The 18,809-nt window shown below is 40.9% G+C and overlaps 1 protein-coding gene across 2 annotated transcripts; it reads right to left on the bottom strand.

Moving 5' to 3' along the window:
* Positions 1-138: 138 nt before the first annotated feature.
* DGCR8 (DGCR8 microprocessor complex subunit) lies at positions 139-18,061 on the bottom strand. Of its 2 annotated transcripts, XM_057414900.1 has the most exons (14): positions 17,920-18,061; positions 11,459-12,459; positions 10,847-11,009; positions 9,825-9,967; positions 8,775-9,057; positions 6,963-7,160; positions 6,283-6,384; positions 5,010-5,108; positions 3,726-3,808; positions 2,966-3,066; positions 2,413-2,519; positions 2,072-2,199; positions 1,541-1,654; positions 139-1,171 (listed from the first exon to the last, which is right to left on the bottom strand). In XM_057414900.1, exons 2-14 carry the CDS (start codon positions 12,179-12,181, stop codon positions 1,088-1,090), a joined length of 2,328 nt encoding a protein of 775 aa, XP_057270883.1. In that variant the 5' UTR covers positions 12,182-12,459; positions 17,920-18,061; the 3' UTR covers positions 139-1,087. The 2 variants fall into 2 exon arrangements, with proteins under 2 accessions (XP_057270883.1, XP_057270885.1); XM_057414902.1 differs by lacking the exons at positions 8,775-9,057; positions 9,825-9,967.
* Between the last annotated feature and the right edge of the window lie 748 nt (positions 18,062-18,809).

Below are 18,809 nucleotides of genomic sequence, written 5' to 3'. Positions count from 1 at the left end.
GTAAAACCAAACATTCTTAAAACCCCCTAACTTGCTGCAGTTACTTCAGGTTTCTTAGGGTTGTGGTTTTTTAATGCTTTGCTTTCATGGTGCTAATTAAGACTCAGTTGATCAAGTCTGATGGATTCTGACACCAAACAATTGAGAAGTTCTTTTATTGCTGGGAGAAGGAAGCGGAAGGTCTTTAAACACATCATTGGCAAAATGTTTTCAGACTGTCAACCACCATCAGCTGCGTTTTGGCTCCAAGCTTTGAAAACAGCCTTCTAAATTACAGTTCTTATCTTCATCAAATAAATAGGGCCATATTTTCCCCCCTTTCAACTGATCTGTAAACTAACACAGCTAAACCCCAGTAATTTTGGATATCCAGCCTGTTGCTTTTAACACTACCAGGTATACTTGTTCTGTTCAAGTAATAAAAAGTCTGCATACTGTGATCTCAGATAACTAAGCCTGGCAGGAGACAAAAAACAAACCAGAAAGAAACAGCGTTACTGGCCTAATCCTATGGCATTAGGAACATTGCTCATCACTGTCATGTATTTGTCACCAAAGTGTCTTATCAGTGCATATTATTATGTGCTGAAATGCAACAAAACTTTTCACAAAAATACTTTTAGGCATGTTCATACAAGAAGGTGTACATATATTTCTTTTATATATACATATATATGAATGTGTGTATATATATATAATATCAGCTTCAACCTGTACATAGATATTCTGAATTTCATCCTTAAAAAACACATCCACTTCAAACAGCATGGATGGCTTTGCAGGAAAAAGTGCTTGATTGATTTCATCCTGTGTGAACATGCCTGTCCTCTGTGCATTTGCCCAAGTAGAGATCTTTATGATCAATCCTTTAAACGTACGTGTATCAGAGGTATTAAAACAAGGAAAAAAAAAAGAAAATAAAACAGGAAGAAGTAATATTGCCCTGATGATGCAAAAAGAACAATGCATAACTGAAGCAGCTTGGATTTTAAAAGTTATCTTGCATTCTGCAGCAAACAATTTTTAAATAATTGTTGAAAATCTAGTTCCTCCATTTGTTATTGCTCCCCACTTGTAAGTTTTCTCATTAGACATCAACAGTACAGAGAGGTTCGCTAGCAGGCTGAGCAGACTCCACTATTGTCATCTTGGGTTTCTTTCGGGTTTCCTCCTAAAAGAAGGTGAAACAAACCCCACCATAGTCATAAAGAGAATACAATCATAAACTGTTCTAAAAGCGTGAGTAATTTTAGCCAAACTTGTCCCAGTGGTTGCAAAATGTTAACTTGTTCTAATGTTAAACATAAATACAATGAAGTAGGTAAAATGAAGTTATAAGACAGTTTAAAAGACAGGATGAAAAATCTCTAAAAGTAGCCCTCCTGCCCTCCCCCCGAAGTTCTGAACAGCTCTATGTACATACAGGCTAAACCAAGCACAAATTCTGGTCATTGGCAAGTCTGACCCGTTGCCTTCTTCAATAAATAGAAAATTAAATGTAAGTAGTTCTTCAAGAGCACACAGAAAAGCAAATACTCACTCTTTCTTGGGCCAGTTTTTTCATTTCTTCCTGCAACTTGTTCAGGATGTGCAGATTTGGCTTGTTCTTTTTGGCATACTGCTGAAGCTCTATCACACTTTTATCAGAGGTTTCCTATTCAACAGAACCCAAAGTAGGAACAGGTGAGCTTTTGTGATGAAAAAAATAAAATAGGTGGAGCAGAAATTTAATCTGTGATAGCTGTGCTTCCTGAAGTAATAACAGGTATTTCCATGAGTTAGTTAAATATAAAGTAGGTTATAGAATTCTGACATGGAAGATTCAGGATTAACACAGTTACTGTTGTTGATGAAAACACTTATTTTCTGGCAGTAGCAAGGCATGGGAATCAATTCAGAAGGACTGAGACCTGCTCAGATGCATACAGTGCCTTTACCTTGACAGGGAGCAACACTATTATGCCAAAACAGGCACTATTTAAGCTTTATGGTAACTAAATTTAAAACTGAAAAGTCCAAAAGCAAACCCACAAACTCAAGACAGGTTACAACCAAACAAAATTATGTTCACCTGTTTAACCATCTTGCTGTTCTCTCTCCCATACATACGCAAAAGAGAGCCCCAATTCTTCACATGTGGATGCAGTAGCTGTAGGATTTTCTGAGAAGCTAGTTGTTTTCCCACTCTCTTGTTCTTGCCTGTAAAAATAATAATGAACATATGTCAACACCAGCACATAATCAGGTGCACACCAATATTTACCTGTGTTACTCCAAACTGAGATACCAGAGAAGAGTAAAATAAGCATGTAACAAGCCAGACAGCTGAAAAAGTACCTACAAAATGCACAACAGATGAGAGCAGGAAAAAAGGAAGACATTATCAGAGGTCACACTAAGTAGCGTACTTACACCAGCCTCGCACTGTGTGCTTGCCACAAGTCATGACGTATTCACTCTTCTGATTTTTACCAGGAATCACTTCAAACTTTATGGTTGTGTCACCCATTCCGTGGTTTCTTAAGCACAAACAAAATCAGTATCATATACTATGTAAAACTAAACCCAACTGAAGTGGTTGCAGTTGTCTTTGACAGTCATTGCAACAGAATTAGTTACATTAATAATAAATCTGTAGATGTTAATTAATAGAGTTCAGGTTTAGATCGGTAACTTAACTTGAATGGAAAGGCAAGTCTGTATAAACAAACCCAACCCCACATATACTTCTGTGCCCCACAACTAAATCCTAATCTCAGAAGACGAGAGGCATAAACAGCAAATGCAAATTAAAGGAAGATACAACATTAACAAGCTCTGCCCACACCATAATCCCTTACAGCCAGTGTGAGGGCAGAGAGCTTGGCCAGCCCACAGACATCCCACCCACAACCCAGCAAACAATATGTGCCCTGACCCAAACACCTGTACACAGCAGCATTTGCTCTTTACTTCGCAGCCTTACCTTTTAAGGCACTCATGGAGAATCTGATATGGAGACAACAGTCCAGCTTTACTGGTGAGTTCATATACCCGTGAGTCCTCAATACTGATATGGTTAAAATACTACAAAGGAATTGAAAAGGGTTATTGCTCTTTTGCACAAATGACCTTAGTACTGCTCTTAACCATTACTTCTCCTTTTCAACACTGAACAAATCCTGTTACTCTCTACTTAATACTTGAAGAAGTATTTCTAAATCCATAATGAAGCTATTTACCAACAACATTAAACCTGACACATTTAAAATATATTTGCAGGCAGAAATTTAAATAATTCCAATTTTACATTCTACAAGATGGACATAAAACTGACAGTCTTAGAAAGCCTTCATCATTTTTCCTTCCTGTCCTGGTTTAAACCAGGACATACACTGAGGACGTTTTATTTATTTTAGCTAGTTATGAAATTCTACTTACCAAAATGCTGTGGTTTATAATAAAAGAAAACATAAAATACAGAAGGTTCCAATGGGTGTTCTTTTAAAGCCGTGGGAAAAATTGTCTGTTTTCTTAATGACCATTTCAGTAGTCCAGGATATACAATACAGCTTTAAAAAAAAGCACTGTCATTGCCATAGATTTTGCTATAAATGAAGAATTTCACATTTCCATCTGACTGTGAAAACAATGTTATGAATTTTCACTATTATTTCTAACATTGAAGGTGTAATGTTTTAAAAACCAACTCCGGCAATGACAGCCAGCAAGCCAGAGTTCAGTACCTCAAGTTCTTCACTGTCTTTGGGCTTCTCCTCAGAGGTCTGTTTAACAAAGTCAGGAATAAGGATTTCCAGTGTAGCTCGAGCTGCAGAAGGTGATTGAACATCTTGATTACATTTATTTTAAACCATGATTGGAAAGAGCAACAGCAGAATGAAGCACTCTGCAAGCAATCCTCACATCTCTCCTAAAAATATCCACTGGTGTTAGAAAACAACTTTAACAGATAAGACTGGCATCTTTTTGTAAGGAGTATATTCACCTGCACTTTATAAGGGAAAAAAAAATAAACCTGCTCTTTCAAGTTGATAATAAAAGTCTCACAACTAATTAAACCAAGAAACTTTTCTGCAAGTGCCTATGAAAGGAAAAAAATTACAATCAAATCTCATTTCAAAAGTGATGTAGAGCCCTAGGACCTAAAATTAGAGAGTTGTTATCATCTATTACCTGTTACAGGCAAATCCTAGCACTGTATCACCAGGGCACTCAGAATCCTGGCATTGTACAAAAAACACACCCAGAATTTGCCTAAATTTTCACAGCAAAATACCTTTTTCTCGTGCACAAACAATTCTGGCCTGGCTTTGGGTGATTCAGCTACACTGACATTTCATAAGTGCAGAAAGTACCACAGATGTATTATACATCTTTACATTCTGATAAGTTATTTTCTCTTGGTCCTAAAAGACACATTTAAATCTGGAGATCAGTAAGAACTTCTAAAGTGTCAAGACACATTCTCGCCTATATCCTTATTACTTACATATTTATTACAGATTTACACAATTACAACCAATTAATGAAAGGAAGCACTTGGAAATCAATAATTACATAATTCAATGCAGTTGTTTTATTATCAGAAAGAGAACCACAACATCCAAAAGCTTCATGTATTTTTTTTGTTTGTTTTTAAAGGACAAAGATTTACATTTTGCTTAAATCCATACACTGGGTGTTCATATTGCAGGTGACAGTACACATATAGAACTCCCAACATGTTCTTACTGGTTTCATCATTAAGAGACAGATGCTCTTACAGCTACTTAGCACACATCAACAGTTTACAAGTAACATCTCAACTTTCTTCATCATTTTTTATCCTAGTAAACTGTTGAACCCAGGGCTGTCAGAAAAGTTCCTGCTACAGTTATTTATCCCTTCTACCAGAAGAGACCTTCTGTGACTATGACTCCTACTCACTATTGCAAATGTGTCATCTGCAAAGCAGAAATGAAAACAGGTAAACAATTCAGCAGTTGATAGTAAGACAGGAAAAACGTTACCAGCTTTATTCTTGGCAAGTTTTTTGCTGCTGGCAGTTCCTGCCCCATAAGTAACTCCATCAATAATCACTGAGGCTCCAAAAGGTTCACTTGGGTTCTCTGGAAATGGAGGAGGAAAGAAAAATAAAGCTTTTCAGAACTCCCAATGTAAAACACTCCTCATGAATGTGAAATATCATCTCTATCAAGATTAGTTTTCCCTCTTCATTTCAGCTTCAAGAGCAATGGAAAATTTTACTCTTCAGAAAGACAAAAGAATTGCTTACTCCAGTATATGAAAAACAGAGTTTTCCATTAACAGAGACTTGCTACCATGAATTCATTCTTCCAAGTGAAGCACTTTAACATTTTACGAGATCATCTGTAATCTGCCAGAGGTCAAATGTTAATTCCAAAGTGTTTTGCATCACAGTGTAAATAAAACAGCTACACATTCTGGTATTGAAAATTCAGTTACATTACGTAATGCACAGCAATGGGAATAACATAATTCTGAATAATTACTGAATAATACAAATAATTATCTGGAATAGATTCCACACTGAACTAAGATGCCCAACTTGTAGTTCCTTGGATCATCACTACAGGACTTTATCCTTTCAAGCCTATTGCTGAAAAAGGTGTAATTTTTAGCTTTGCTGTATCACCCCCAAAACTCATCAAAAGACAAAATACAAGGAGCATGTTCTATACCACTTTGCAAAGCAATCTCAGATGCAGCTAGGTAAGGCAATCTGGCTGGAATTTACAGAAAGAAAATCCAATATTAATCTCATTCCAGTTATATATGCCACATGTATTTACATTCTTTATTAAGCATCAAGTGCATTCCCCCACAGTACTTATCTAAACTTAAATTCTCCTTCAGTTTTTGTCTTCCTCAGCACTGATATCACTTACATGGTCTCAGCAGAGCCTGAGTCAGGAACTACCAAACCTCTCACACCACCAGCACAGAGCAAAATTAAAGTTGCTTAAAACCTACAAACACACATTCCCCCCAGCATCTCACATGGATCGTTTTCACTAAGGCATAAATTTCCCAAGCAAAACCCCATGTTGTTATTTTAAATGTAAGACTGCTCTTATCCTTAAGTCACATAGAAGATACAGAAGATGCTTCTCAGCTGGAGTCTGACTCACGACAGACTTTCAAGACATTCCCTAGACTGTTAGGTTTGCTTGTTCGTTGGTTTGTTTGTGCAAGATACCCAGGCATGAGTTAAGCCCTTCCAAACAGCACATGGTCCATTACAAAACTTGAAAGACTTACCACATTCAAAGAAATTGTAAACAGGGCGAACCTTTAGGACTCGTTGCATATATTCATGCAGTATGCAAACTTCAGATTTCCCATTGGGATTAATGACAAATTCTACAAAAAAGAAAACAGGGAAGGAAAAAGAGCTCAGTAGTTCCAGTCTTTAAAAGATAATTTCTATTACAAGTAATTAAGTAAATAAATCAAAGCTCCAGGGATAAGTGCCACTCCTCATGCCACAGGATGCAATTGCACATGCAGTTCTTTAACTGTATCCATCAGACTGCTTTAAATTTCTGTTTTTAATTGCAGGATGGAATCTGGACCGGTCTGGCATTTTAACCACTCTGTAATGTGGGACCAGTTAAAGCAGGTACAGAACCAAGAAGACAGCAGCACTGAGTGACTAGACAGGAGGATTTTCAGTAACAGCCAACAGTTACAAGTAGCTGAAGGTAGTAACCAGTTACCAGGACAGCAACCTTAAATACAAATCCTTTCATTTAGAAATTATTCTTTTTATTAGTAAGTATGTTTTGACAGTATTCTTCCTTTCACTATGCAGTCATTTAAGCACACAGAATTCTAGAATAAGAAAGTGGACTAATTACAGGATTTTTCTTTTCAGTCAAGCTTAGAACTGCAATTAGTCTTTGCTATAGATTATTTGAAGTACAGGTAAACAAACTAACCTTTCTTTGTAGGTGCATCTTGCACAGACAAGGTAATGAGTTTCTGGTTGGCAGGCAGAATGGGCCGCTCGGATTCTGCCTGTTTCCGCTTCATCTCGCGGTTGAATTGCCGTCTCTCAGCCCAGGTTCTGAACTTTTTTACAGTAACTTGTTCAAAGTCAAAACGCTTTTCAAGATAGCGTCTAAAATCTTCCAGATCTAAGAGACACAAGCAAGTTACTCTCTACTTTACCACTTAGCAAGCATTAAGTTCACTACTTCCACTGTTTTAAACATGTTATCATTACTTTTTTAGACTAGGAGCAAAGTAACGTACTCAAGGTTAAGAGGCTATCTTATACTAACAGAACTAATTACAAGTTCTCCTGTTACTGGCTCAAGTGCAAAACATTTGTGCAAACTAGAAAATGGGGAGGGGGAGCATTTTATTCTGTCACTTGAAGATTTTACTAAGCCGTAACTAGTGTAATACTCAGCACAATCTGAATGAAACACCAGTAATTGCTTTATTTCATCACCTATTCACCTCAGTACCTGAAGCAAGGTGTACAGTGAGCAGTAACAGTAGTAACGCTATTAGACTCAGTTTCCTGAAGCCTGACCTGACTACAGCTGCCTACAGCTGTAACACTACATAATGACATTCCATGAGTAACCTCTGGCCTCTAAACAGGATTTAACACATTCATCTTCACATACAGAGTACTAAGACACTGTCGTCGTCCCCCCTGAAGTACAGCTGCTTCTCCTTTATAGGATATCTTTGCAGATGTAATCAACAAAAGTAAAGAGCAGCATCCCAAGATGTAAGCAAACAAAAGCAAGCTGCTGGTATTGTTTCCTTCCACAAGGCACTCCACATGCAAGTCACACTTATACTTGAGCACTCAGTATTTTGTTCTCAGTAACACAGAACTGATCCTATTTAGAGAGAGAGACAGACAGATGAACTTCATGTAGAAAATAATTGAGTTTTGCTGCTAAACACTGATTTTTTTCTTTTTTAACATTTTGGCATGTTTCAGACTGAAGGAGGACAGACATACCAAGTCACAAGTGTTATGTCTGAACACTACAAAGGTAAGTGGCAGACTACAATCATCAATACTCTGAGCAGCAGTACGTTACTTGGATGGCACTCTCAGATATGTAGTAGCTTGTGGTAAGTGGCACATGAGCTTTCTCTCCAGGTTCCTCTGTAAGTTTGGCTGGGATTTCAGCATGACTTCTTTAGGCAGCTTTTTGTGTAAAAGCTATCAGACTTGCATAAACGCAATAATGAAGCAAGACACCCCTTTGCATGAGTGCAGTTATATTTACATAACTTACTCTGCCAGATTTAAACCAAATTTGCTCATTTGCACAACTGTACTATTTACCTTAAGAGATCATACTGAAAACAGATATAATTCAGCCAGTATAGAGACTGCATAGATCAGCCTAAATAAAGAAGTCAAACACTCCTGACAACATCAATTCATATGTACACATTGATTTAACTAGTTCTTAAACTGAGATAAAGTCTACAGGACTAAACTTCTTAAATATTCACATTTTTGTGTGCAATCTTTTTGCATGTGGACTGTCAGCAAAAGCCTCCCCTGTTTTTATTGCTGTTAAAATCAAACTTTGTTTCTAATACTGCATCTATTTTTCGAGATCTCTGCATACAAAAAAACATGCAGAAAGACAACTGACCACTTGATCTCAGGCAAGGTATTATTCAGTTATCAAGTCTGGAAAAAAGCATATGCATCCTAAATGCCATTAACTCAGCTCCAGCCGAGAAAAGACTCTACTTTCCATACATACCTACAGATTCATCTTTACATACTTCAACTTTGGCCTTAACTTGTCCTAAGGCTCCTTGTGCTGCATCTCCCCCTGTAGGGTCTTTCTCATCTAAAGGCCCAGAGTCAGCAGCAGTGGAATCTGGTTCTTCTGTTTGGCAGTCCAGTTCTGAAGATTTATCTAGGTGCTTTACAGGTGATACTTCCCCATTTGGGGTTATGTCATTGTTTTGTTCCCTTTCCTCATTTTCCTTCATTTTTTTGTAATGAAAGCAGGGAATGCTAGTAAGAGGAGGATCATGTTTCTGCAAATATAAAATAACAGGGGGTTTCAGTACCTCAAGGTCACCAAAAGCAACACTCAAAACCAAAAGATATTATCAAGATGGAAGTTAATTTACTCTATGCCCAAGCTTCTCTTTGGTCAGCAACCTTATTCTACTCAAGGTCTGAGTGCATCCATTCCTATGCTATCTTGGCACTGTATAACTCTGATACTAACCTTCACAGTATATTTGTTGTTTCAGATCCAAACTATATTCTGTTCAATCACTTGCAATTCACAGAATCATAGAATAATTTGGGTTGGAAAGGACCTTAAGATCATCTAGTTCCAACCCCCCTGCCATGGGCAGGGACACCTCACTCTAAATACTACATGCTTTCACAAAATCCATGGAGCTAAATCCCATTTGTGGAAATTCCTTGGGTTCAATGTCACATGCTTACTTCCAGAATGTGGGCCATAAGCCACAACTCAGGCTAGTTTATAGCTACAAATAAATGATCTATTTTGTGGTGGAATAAAGCCCACATTTTGCAGCCATACACTAGAACGACAAAGGCACCAAACAAAATTATTTTATTCATTTTAACTGCCCAAACTCACTGCAAAAACTGAAAAACACTAAAAAAAATCATATGAAATTATCAGAAACAGAGGAGTTTATTTTTTGAAATACTTCAATTCTAACACTGGAAAGAAGCCTGCTAAAGTAGAAAAACAGTCATCTGTTTGCAGGAACACGCCTCATCCTTAGATCTCAGTAAGTAAGTAATTGACAGCTCTCACCCTTATGCTTCCTGTTCCCAAGAAATAAGGTCTAGACCAGGTAACAACTCTAGATTCCCTGTGCAGATATACAGGAATGCCTGAGTTATGGAATGTCATGATCCATCCATCTGGCAAAGGTTCTGTAGGAGGGCGGCCACGACCTTTAAAGCAAAGAACAGCTTTAAACTGGGACAGACTGCTCAGACAAACAGAAAAAGAAGCAGTTTTTATTTTATTGCTTTTGCTGTCTCAAAGGATAAAATGACACTGAAACAAGACTAAAACAGGCTTTAGTTTGCTTTAATAAAAAGGCACATGCTTCTAAACCACATTAAATCCTGTGAAATCACAGATTCCATTATGTTTACAACAAAAAAGCAATGGTAGCACTGATTTCTATACAGACTGATTTGTTCATTTCACCAGTGAATTTTCTCTTCTCTTTAGTCTTCTTTATGTATTTGTATCATCACAAACGTCACTGTATTTAATGGAAAAGTCATACTTGCTTTTGAAACAACTGAATTTTCCATTAAGATTTTCTGTACTTGACACTCAAGGATGAATTTGCATTGAGACACCACCAGACCCAAACAGCCAGCAACAAGTTAGGCTGTAAGCTTGGGCTTTCCTATGATATTTTTCAGCTTAAGCACAATACGAACAAGGATCGAGTTCCCAAGTACCACAAATAATCTTCAGCCGTTTTCACAGCACTGAAGTCAAAACCATCCCAGATTATCCTTGTTCACCTCCCCACCAGAGGTAACATTCTTCATAGTTTCTCACAAATCCAGACACTAAAATACATTCTCATTACATACAGCACATGGAGACCAAAACCCTCTCCAGAACCAACTTCACTGCTCAGGAATGTGAAGAATCTTATCCTATAGTAAGAAGCCTTCAAACTATGAAGTTCTGTAACAATTAACAATTTCACAAGAACTGCTATCCTACACTTTGCTTGCTAAGATACTTTTGTTCTACAGATAAGCCACGCAAGAAAGAATAATATATTTTAATGAACATTAACTTACTTTTAAGTACAGTTTTAATTTTGGTCATCATTGGCTGCACACTCGTTTCTCCATCAGACTGGTGATCACTTTCACCAGCATATTTCTCATTTTCTAGTCTCCTTGTTTTGGGTGCTCGAAGACCTTCTTCCAGCAGAGCATCCACATCATTATCAAAGTCATCCTGCAAGAGACTTCATCAGACACTATCCTTATGGGTCTACAGCCTCCCTTTCCCCTTGCAAAGAGAGAATATATTTTCACTATGTACTTCCATAGAGAGAGAGAAACTAGAATTTTCCAATGATTCCAGTAAAAAAGACTGAAAAATAAGAAAATAAGATTTTGTAAGTGAGAACTGGTATTTTTCATGACATAAAGAGCTGCAATTGTCTAAGAAGTGTTTTGAAAGCTATTTTTAAGCAAGACTATAGAAGCTGCCACACAACACGGAAGTTGATCAAGACAATTTACAAAGGTTTTTAGCCAAAGTTCCATCCCTGAAAATTCCACATTTTTGACCCAAGCACTGCACGTTTCACAGAAAAGACTGTTTAAGTGGACATCTTTGCATATTTTTTCCCAAGCCACTTGGAAGCCTCTTACCCACCAAAACCCTTTGTCTTTACTTACCTCATACGAGTAATTCAAGGTTTCTTCATCCACTTTATCCCTTTGAACGATTGCTTTAGATGTGAACCCTCCTCCTTCTTCATCTATTTCCATCAAATTGTCGGTAAAATCTTCTAGCTCATCCAGAACTGCATATTCTACTCTCTTTTCCTGATCAATATCATTTTCATCATCTTTCTTGTCATCATTTTCACCCCCTGTCCCTATAGCTTTACCATTACTACCACCGAAAGGACAAACATGCAAATCCCCATTGAGATTATTAATACCAAAATCTGTATCTGCCTTATAATCCTGCTCAATTCCAGTGTACAGAACCTTCCTATCTTTGCTTTTGCAGCTTTCTGTAAAGCTAACGCTAATTTTGACATCTTTAAGTAACTTAAGATCTGGGGTGAACTTTCGAACTGACGGTGCATGACGAGCAGTTCTTGGGCTTTGGTCACTATTGTTAGGGTCTACTATAAGACGACTTTTGTAGCAGGCAGATCCCTTTGTGAGAAGCTGTGTTCTGCAGATACTGTGCGTGTCCCCAGCAGGGGTATCTGACTGTCCATCACCACCAGAGCCAACGTCCATTACCTCTGCGTCACTGGACGTTTGCAGGGGAGGTGGTGGAGGCTGTTCGTTAGGCGGCAGAGGTGGGGGACAAGTGTGATTCTCCACATTCATTTCTCTTGCAGGTTCTTTAGGGAGGGGAGGTACATTTTCATATTTCTCCATTTTTAAAACTACTGTTTTTAAAAAACACAACGCTTTAATAAATGTTTATATCTATATTCCTAACATGCATAAGTCCATCAAGATTGGTTTATCATGCTCTAGTCAATATGCAACACTGATGATTCAGTTAAGCTGACTACATTGTTCTTTTCATTAATGTAGACAGCTTTCAGAATCACTGTCTCAATTATTGGAAATCACAATGCATTCAGCTTAAATAGCTGAAGACTAAGACTGCATCTTCATTGGACAAGCAGCTCTCCCTTTCCTCTTTCAACCTACAAGAAGAAAAAAAGAAAAAAGAAGTCTTCGTCACAGAAAAAAAAATAAAGAAATGGAAACACTGCCCCACCAAAAAGCAAAACTGTCCCTGCCTTGGGTGGAAATCACAAGCAGAACTAAAAGTGACTTCTTTACAGTGAAAAAAACAGGGTATCTGCTTTCTGAATGAGGCTGAAATGAGACTGTTTGCACTGCTTGATCTGTGCACCACCACACAAATTTGCTAACATAGTTACCTGTATAATTTGTTGACTATCTCTGCTTGGTTACAGGCAGGGCATTAAGCATGGCTTTTGTAGACAGCAGATTAAAAACTGTGTTTTGGGGGGATTCTCCTACTATTTGGCATAACCTGGTATGGAGCCATACTTACCCATGCAGCAGAAAGGGTAATTTACAGTTTAAGACAATCTGCAAAACCAACAAGACTGTAACAAGTATGGTCTCATAAGACACGTGGCATTCTGGGACTTTAAGTTATTTGATACTTTTGAAATCTCATTGGAAGTTTTAACAGGAAATTTCACAATTTACTAAAAACTCACAGAAAATTACTCCCTAGATAACCAGGTAGTAGACATCTGAACTTCATTCCATACTACTGTGGGACTATATAATATTTGGGCCCAGACACATAGTGTTAAAGCTCAATTCATTCTGGAAGGCACTTAGAAACCACTGTTTTAGGTAACTTAACCAGTAAAAAAGTATATTTGCTGTAAGAAATTTCACAGGGGGCAGGGGTGTATATTTTGGGTTTGTTTGGGGTTGTTTACACTAAACGGGTTCTTTCTGCCATTTCTATAATGGCTTCTTCAATTATACTTTTGCCATCTGAGCAGCACTACAAACACGTGGGGAAAGGAAGCAGAATTTCTTACCTGTTATTTTGGTTTCTCCAAGTCCCACCATGCCCACCCCAAACTGGGCTTAAATATTCCTACCAGCTACAAATAAAGCAGTGTTCCTCTGCCCAAGGCAGCCAGCTGGCTGAATCTGCTGGCTGCCTTGGACTCAAAGGATTTCCAGGTAGTAGAGAAGGTCTACCCAAGGACTCCAGAAAGACAAGCTGCAAGCCCTTAGCGTTGCTGTGTGACGTTTGATGGCAACAGGGCTGAACGTCTGGCTTGTCATGAGGGACTTACAGAAGCCAAATATAATTCTCTAATGGATCTCTATGCCAGCCCAGACAGAACAAACCAACAGCAACAACCAAACACCAACTGGGGCAAGGCAGGGAGCTGGGAATCAAGAGTTAGAATGGTTAAAAACCCATACATAGCAGCACACAGAAGCTACCTACCTGGAAGCTGGAGGGAAGCAAAATACACAACAGAGCAAACCCTCATTTTAGTGATTTGGAAAGAAAGTAAGTTTTGCTGGTGCAGCAGAACAGTTCTTATTTTGTGGAGGGTTTGTTTTTAATAAACTCAAAACTGTGCAATACTGGGGCATTACAAAGGAAAAGCCTCCATTTTGATAAAAGCTCTAAAATAATCCCATCTTCTTTGCTACGAACATACTACTTTCTTGAATTAAAAAGAGCGCATTCACCAGTAAGACAAGCAGTTCTATGCATTTAAAACCATTCCATCCTGCAAGATGTTCATACACTCACCCAAGCAGTAATCAATTCCCGCTTTCAACAAGTTCTGAAACACCTTATGTTATACAGAACACTTCTAGAAACTCATTTGTATAATAACCTTCCCCTTCCTCATCTTCAGATTAAAAAGATAAATTATTGAGTTCTTCACAATAAATCATGAGTGTATTCATTGTTAGTTCTGAACAAAATAATCAAAAGTCACAGTACAAGTTCAGTAACTCCTGGAAAGTAAATGAAGTAATCTAAGTTTTCCACCTCAGAGTCTTCTAAAGACTCCCCAAAAGAGCAAACACAAGTAATTCACATAGAAATTACATACTGAAACTGGTATTCTAGAATTTGAAAGGGCACCACCTTCCCATATGACCAAGGGGCTGCCTGGTCCTACTAGAAAACCTGGTTTTGACAAGTCTTAAGACATGACTGTGAATGCAGTTTCCACAATCCTGATACACATCCCGCTCCTACGCTAAAGAGTGTTTTAATACCATCCATGTCAAAACACAAGAAATTAATCGTTACCTGCCTAGCTCTGGTACTCCGCTGATAAGACACCTCCGCTCTTTGTGGAAGAGACATCTCATTATTCTATTCAAGCACTATTAACAATTAAATTCTTGTTGTCTTCCTTTGCTTGTTGGCCTTGAAAATAATGAATAGCATTCCAAATCACTGCCAGGGATTGTCTACTACTCAGTACACACACTGTAGCCAGAAAAAGTACCAGACCACGACGAGTTCCAGCTAGCTTTTGCATTTCTCACCACAAACCTGCCACATCCCCAGGGTACGATAACAGAGGCCAGCAGCTCTACAGTTACAGTGGGCTACAATACCTCCCTGTGAACTACAAAAAGGCAGGGAGAAGCAGAGTAACACAGGTCCAATTCCCATGTACTTTTTTGCCAACTGATGTTACAATACACCTTTTACATCAGGGCTGGAAAAAACACAAATGACCAAACCAACGAAGACAATAAGGATTTACCCTTAGATATCAGGTATTTTAAAAGTCAGACGGGATAAATCCTAAAAGGACGAGTTAGATGAGCCAAAGAGCCAAAGTGGAATTACATCAAGGGAACACAACCACCACATGTCAAACCAGGCTTTGCATACTAGGTCACGTAATATTAGCATACAATGTAAGTCAGTCTGCCTGCTGTCAGCCTCAATTAGCTTGCACTGAAAGAACAGACTTTATTCTCCAAGGCTCCAAGTTCCATTGAGAGTTTCCATAAGGACTCCTTAAAGACATGTGGAGCATCCCTGACAGCTGCAAGAGCCAATACAAGACACTGACAACATGAACGCACAGCTCATGCTCTGCTGATCACCAGGACATGGAAATTTCACATTTTTAGTTGCCTGCTCTTATTTTAGCAGATTATTTGGAAAAGTCCCATGTCACAAAGTAAACGCCGAGAAACAGATAAATGGTAAACATCTAGATGTTACACAGCAAACCACACAGGTCAAACTACACAGAAGCAGTGTCTTGGCTTGGTTATCTTCGAGATTATATTTTTAGGGCAGAAACAAAAAAACCACTCTTTGTTAGTAAGTACCACTGCTTACTCCCACAATCAGAACATGGAGGGGGGAAGTACAGAGATAAGGGTACCTCTTTCCGAGACAGGAAAAGACTAGACTCTCAGAATTTGTAACCAGCGCTGGCCCACCTCAAAGAGGAACTCCCTTCGCTGTTACAGCATACTGGCAGTCTTACAAGGGAGTTCAAGAAAGAACATATTTTCTTCGTGCATACCTGTAGCTGCAGTCAGGAACACTGAACGGCAGACCTCAGATCCCCTCTCCCCAAAAATTACTTTTAAAAAGAAACTGGATTCCTTGTCAGAAACTGCTTATTGCAGTCAGTGGATCCCCAAAGAAACAGTGGCTCAGAGCAAACTCTCTTTATTCACTATCCAAATACAAAGGTCACCTCCTCATCCTCTGGCTCCAAAGAGCACTTCTGCAGAGCAGGATTCATGAGGCACTGATCACACTTGAAGATCCACTCCACAATTATCTACCTTCTTCTTATCATACCTATACCTATTTTATCTTCCTGATGCATAGTCCCCAAACCAAATTAATCCTATTATCAACTGCTGAAAAAAGGAGGGCTGAATTTATTTTCTTTAAACCAAACAAGAAGCTTCAGATAAAAACCGTTCTGTAAGTTAGCTACTACGTACCAGAACTCCTTTCTCTCCCCATTATAAGTTCCAGAATAGAAAGATTCTGAAGGAAAGCCACTTTGTGTAAGTCATCAAGACAGTTTCAGAAAATGCAGTTTGGGCCCAACCATAATATTATCAGTGGCAAACTCAGACAAGAATGAAAACATCTCTAGTTCCTAAGACCTCATTCCATTTCAGAACAGACAGAATAACTCATTTTGGAGAGGCACCCTCAGAAATGGAAAAGCAGTTGCTGCGTTTATAGCTTGGCCAGCTTTCTGGCAGGGTGTAGGGGGTTTCAATTAGTTGTGTAAAACAAGAAACGTTTTAAAGAAGTCTGCAAATCAGAGCCTAGGAAGGAGAAAAACACATTCTTCTTTTCACATCACAAATAGCTTCTTACTTGTGAAAAGAAACAACAGGCACAATGAACCCAATTCTCCTCTCATCCTCTCAAAAAGCAGAATAATCCTGAGAGTCAAAAGGAACTGCCCAAAAGAACCAGTGACCTAACTCCTTACCCAGAATTCAAAATCAGAACCCTTAAGCTTAGTTACCTACAGAGACAGCAAAAGAGGGTCACTCACAAATGGAAAACTAAAGATCCAATTCCAACACCCTGAATGCACAACCTAAAGGAATAAAGACACTGAATGGGTTCACACAGCAAACTCTCAAACCCAGTTTATGAGGGAGTGATGCCTGGATGTTATAGGGCCCACCTAAGCGAGCAAATGGACTTTATAGATAACCTGAAGCCTAAGGAAAAGGGGTGCAAAAGAGAGAACTCTATTTTTCCAGTAAAAAAAAAAGATACAGAAAGTTAGAAGAATAAACCTTTTAGAGATTGAACGAGTTAATTTAGACAAACGCGTAACTCTGTGTCATTAGTAACTGAAAGAACACAAAAGAATCCTGAGGGTTACAGACGCACCACGTTATCTTTGCTGTCCCAACGTACCAGGCCTAACAGAAGCGAAGGGGAGGGCACACACGCGTCGGTGAAGGGCTGCTTTTTCTTCCTAACTTCACACAGCAGATAAGTCACGCTCTGCTCCCCCGTACAAACGGATGTGCCCAGCGGAAATCCTCCCTCTCGCCCTCCCTTCACCACACACACACGTACCGCGAGGCACACCGCGCTGCAGAAACTCCCCAGGGCCGGTACTCCCCATCACCCCAACAAGGTGCGGGGAGGAGAGGAAGACATGGCGTTCCCTCCCCTTCTGCCACCCCGAACACAACTGCAGGGTGAGAGCGAGTGGGGATGCGGCTGTAGCCGGGACAATTCCGCCCCTACCAACCTCTCCTCCAAAAAAAACCCCAACCCTAATCCAAACCACCACCAACAAACCGCCCTGAACAAAACAGGACACCGGCTCTGAGGGAAGGACGCTCCGGCCGCGGGCGGGGGGCAGCGCCGCACGGCAGCAGCCGCAGGGTAGGGCAGTTCTCCCCTGCCCGCAAAGGCGGCAGGGTGCCGCCGTGTTCGCTCCGGCTCCTCAGGAAGGCTCCTCACGGCTCACCCACCTCACGGCTGAGGAGCGCGGCGGGCCGGGCGGCCCCCGCAGGCACCGCGGCCTGTGGGGACGGAGGGGCTCGTGCCCGCACAGGCTCACTCGTGGCCGCCCACCGCGCCGCCCCGCGGGGCCAGCACCCACCTGAGCCATCCCCGTGTCCCTGCCGCTGCTCCGCGAGTCGGCGGTGGCGGCGGGCGAGCTCGGCCGCCTCACGGAAAGCCTCCCCCGCCCCGCGCCGCGGCCGCCATCTTTAAACGCCTGCTCGGAGCCGTGCAGTCCCCACGGGCCGCACTCCGCGCTCGCCAAGCCAATTGCGATCCCAGTCTCTTCTGTCACGAATTTGAAATCTCGGCAGCCATTGGTGGACTCCCTGTCATGTTAATCAGCTCTGCCAATAGGAAGGCGGAAGGCATACGCCCTCACGGTAGAAGACCAATGAGAGGGGACAGGGCGGGATTTAGCGGCGGGAGGGCGCGGCCAGCCGCGCGGGGCAGGTTGCGCCCGGCGGGGGGTGGGCTCCTTTGTCTGGTGCGCGCGGAGCCCCCGCAGCGGTGGAGGCGCTGCCGCCATGACCCTGTCCGCGGGGCGGCTCAGCCGAGGGCGGGGATCCCGAGGAGCGGTGCCGTTAAAGCCGGGTGCTGAGGGGCCCGGGGCGGGCAGGGGCTGAGGCGAACGGCACGCACCCTGCCGGCGCGGCGCGGCTTCCCTCGTAACCCCACCGGGGCTCCTAACCCCCGGGTGCAGCGCGCCCGGCCCTCGCCTGAGGCAGAGCCGCTGTTCCCCGAGGCGGTGCCCAGGCTCCGAGCTCGGCCCTTCCTTGCATCGGGGTGGAACGCCCTGAAGGCGGGCGACGGGATCAAAGCCCCCTGAGGGCGGCAAGGCGAGGAGGAGAAGCCGAGGGCGTTCATGTGTTGTGATGGTGTGAGGTTCCCCAATGCATGGGGCAGCTGATCGTTAATGCATTTTGTCCTTTCAATTCAGCCGCTCTCATTTTAAATTAAAAACCACAGCAGAAGCAAGGGCTGTAGGAA

This window comes from Pezoporus wallicus, unplaced genomic scaffold (genome assembly GCF_028554395.1).
Source record: "Pezoporus wallicus isolate ANWC-B61680 ecotype Strahan unplaced genomic scaffold, APGP_CSIRO_Pwel_v1 contig_8047, whole genome shotgun sequence".
In the NCBI taxonomy this organism is placed as follows: domain Eukaryota; kingdom Metazoa; phylum Chordata; class Aves; order Psittaciformes; family Psittacidae; genus Pezoporus; species Pezoporus wallicus.
The sequence above is the reverse complement of the archived record's forward strand: the minus strand, read 5'-3'. Positions and strand labels throughout refer to the sequence as shown.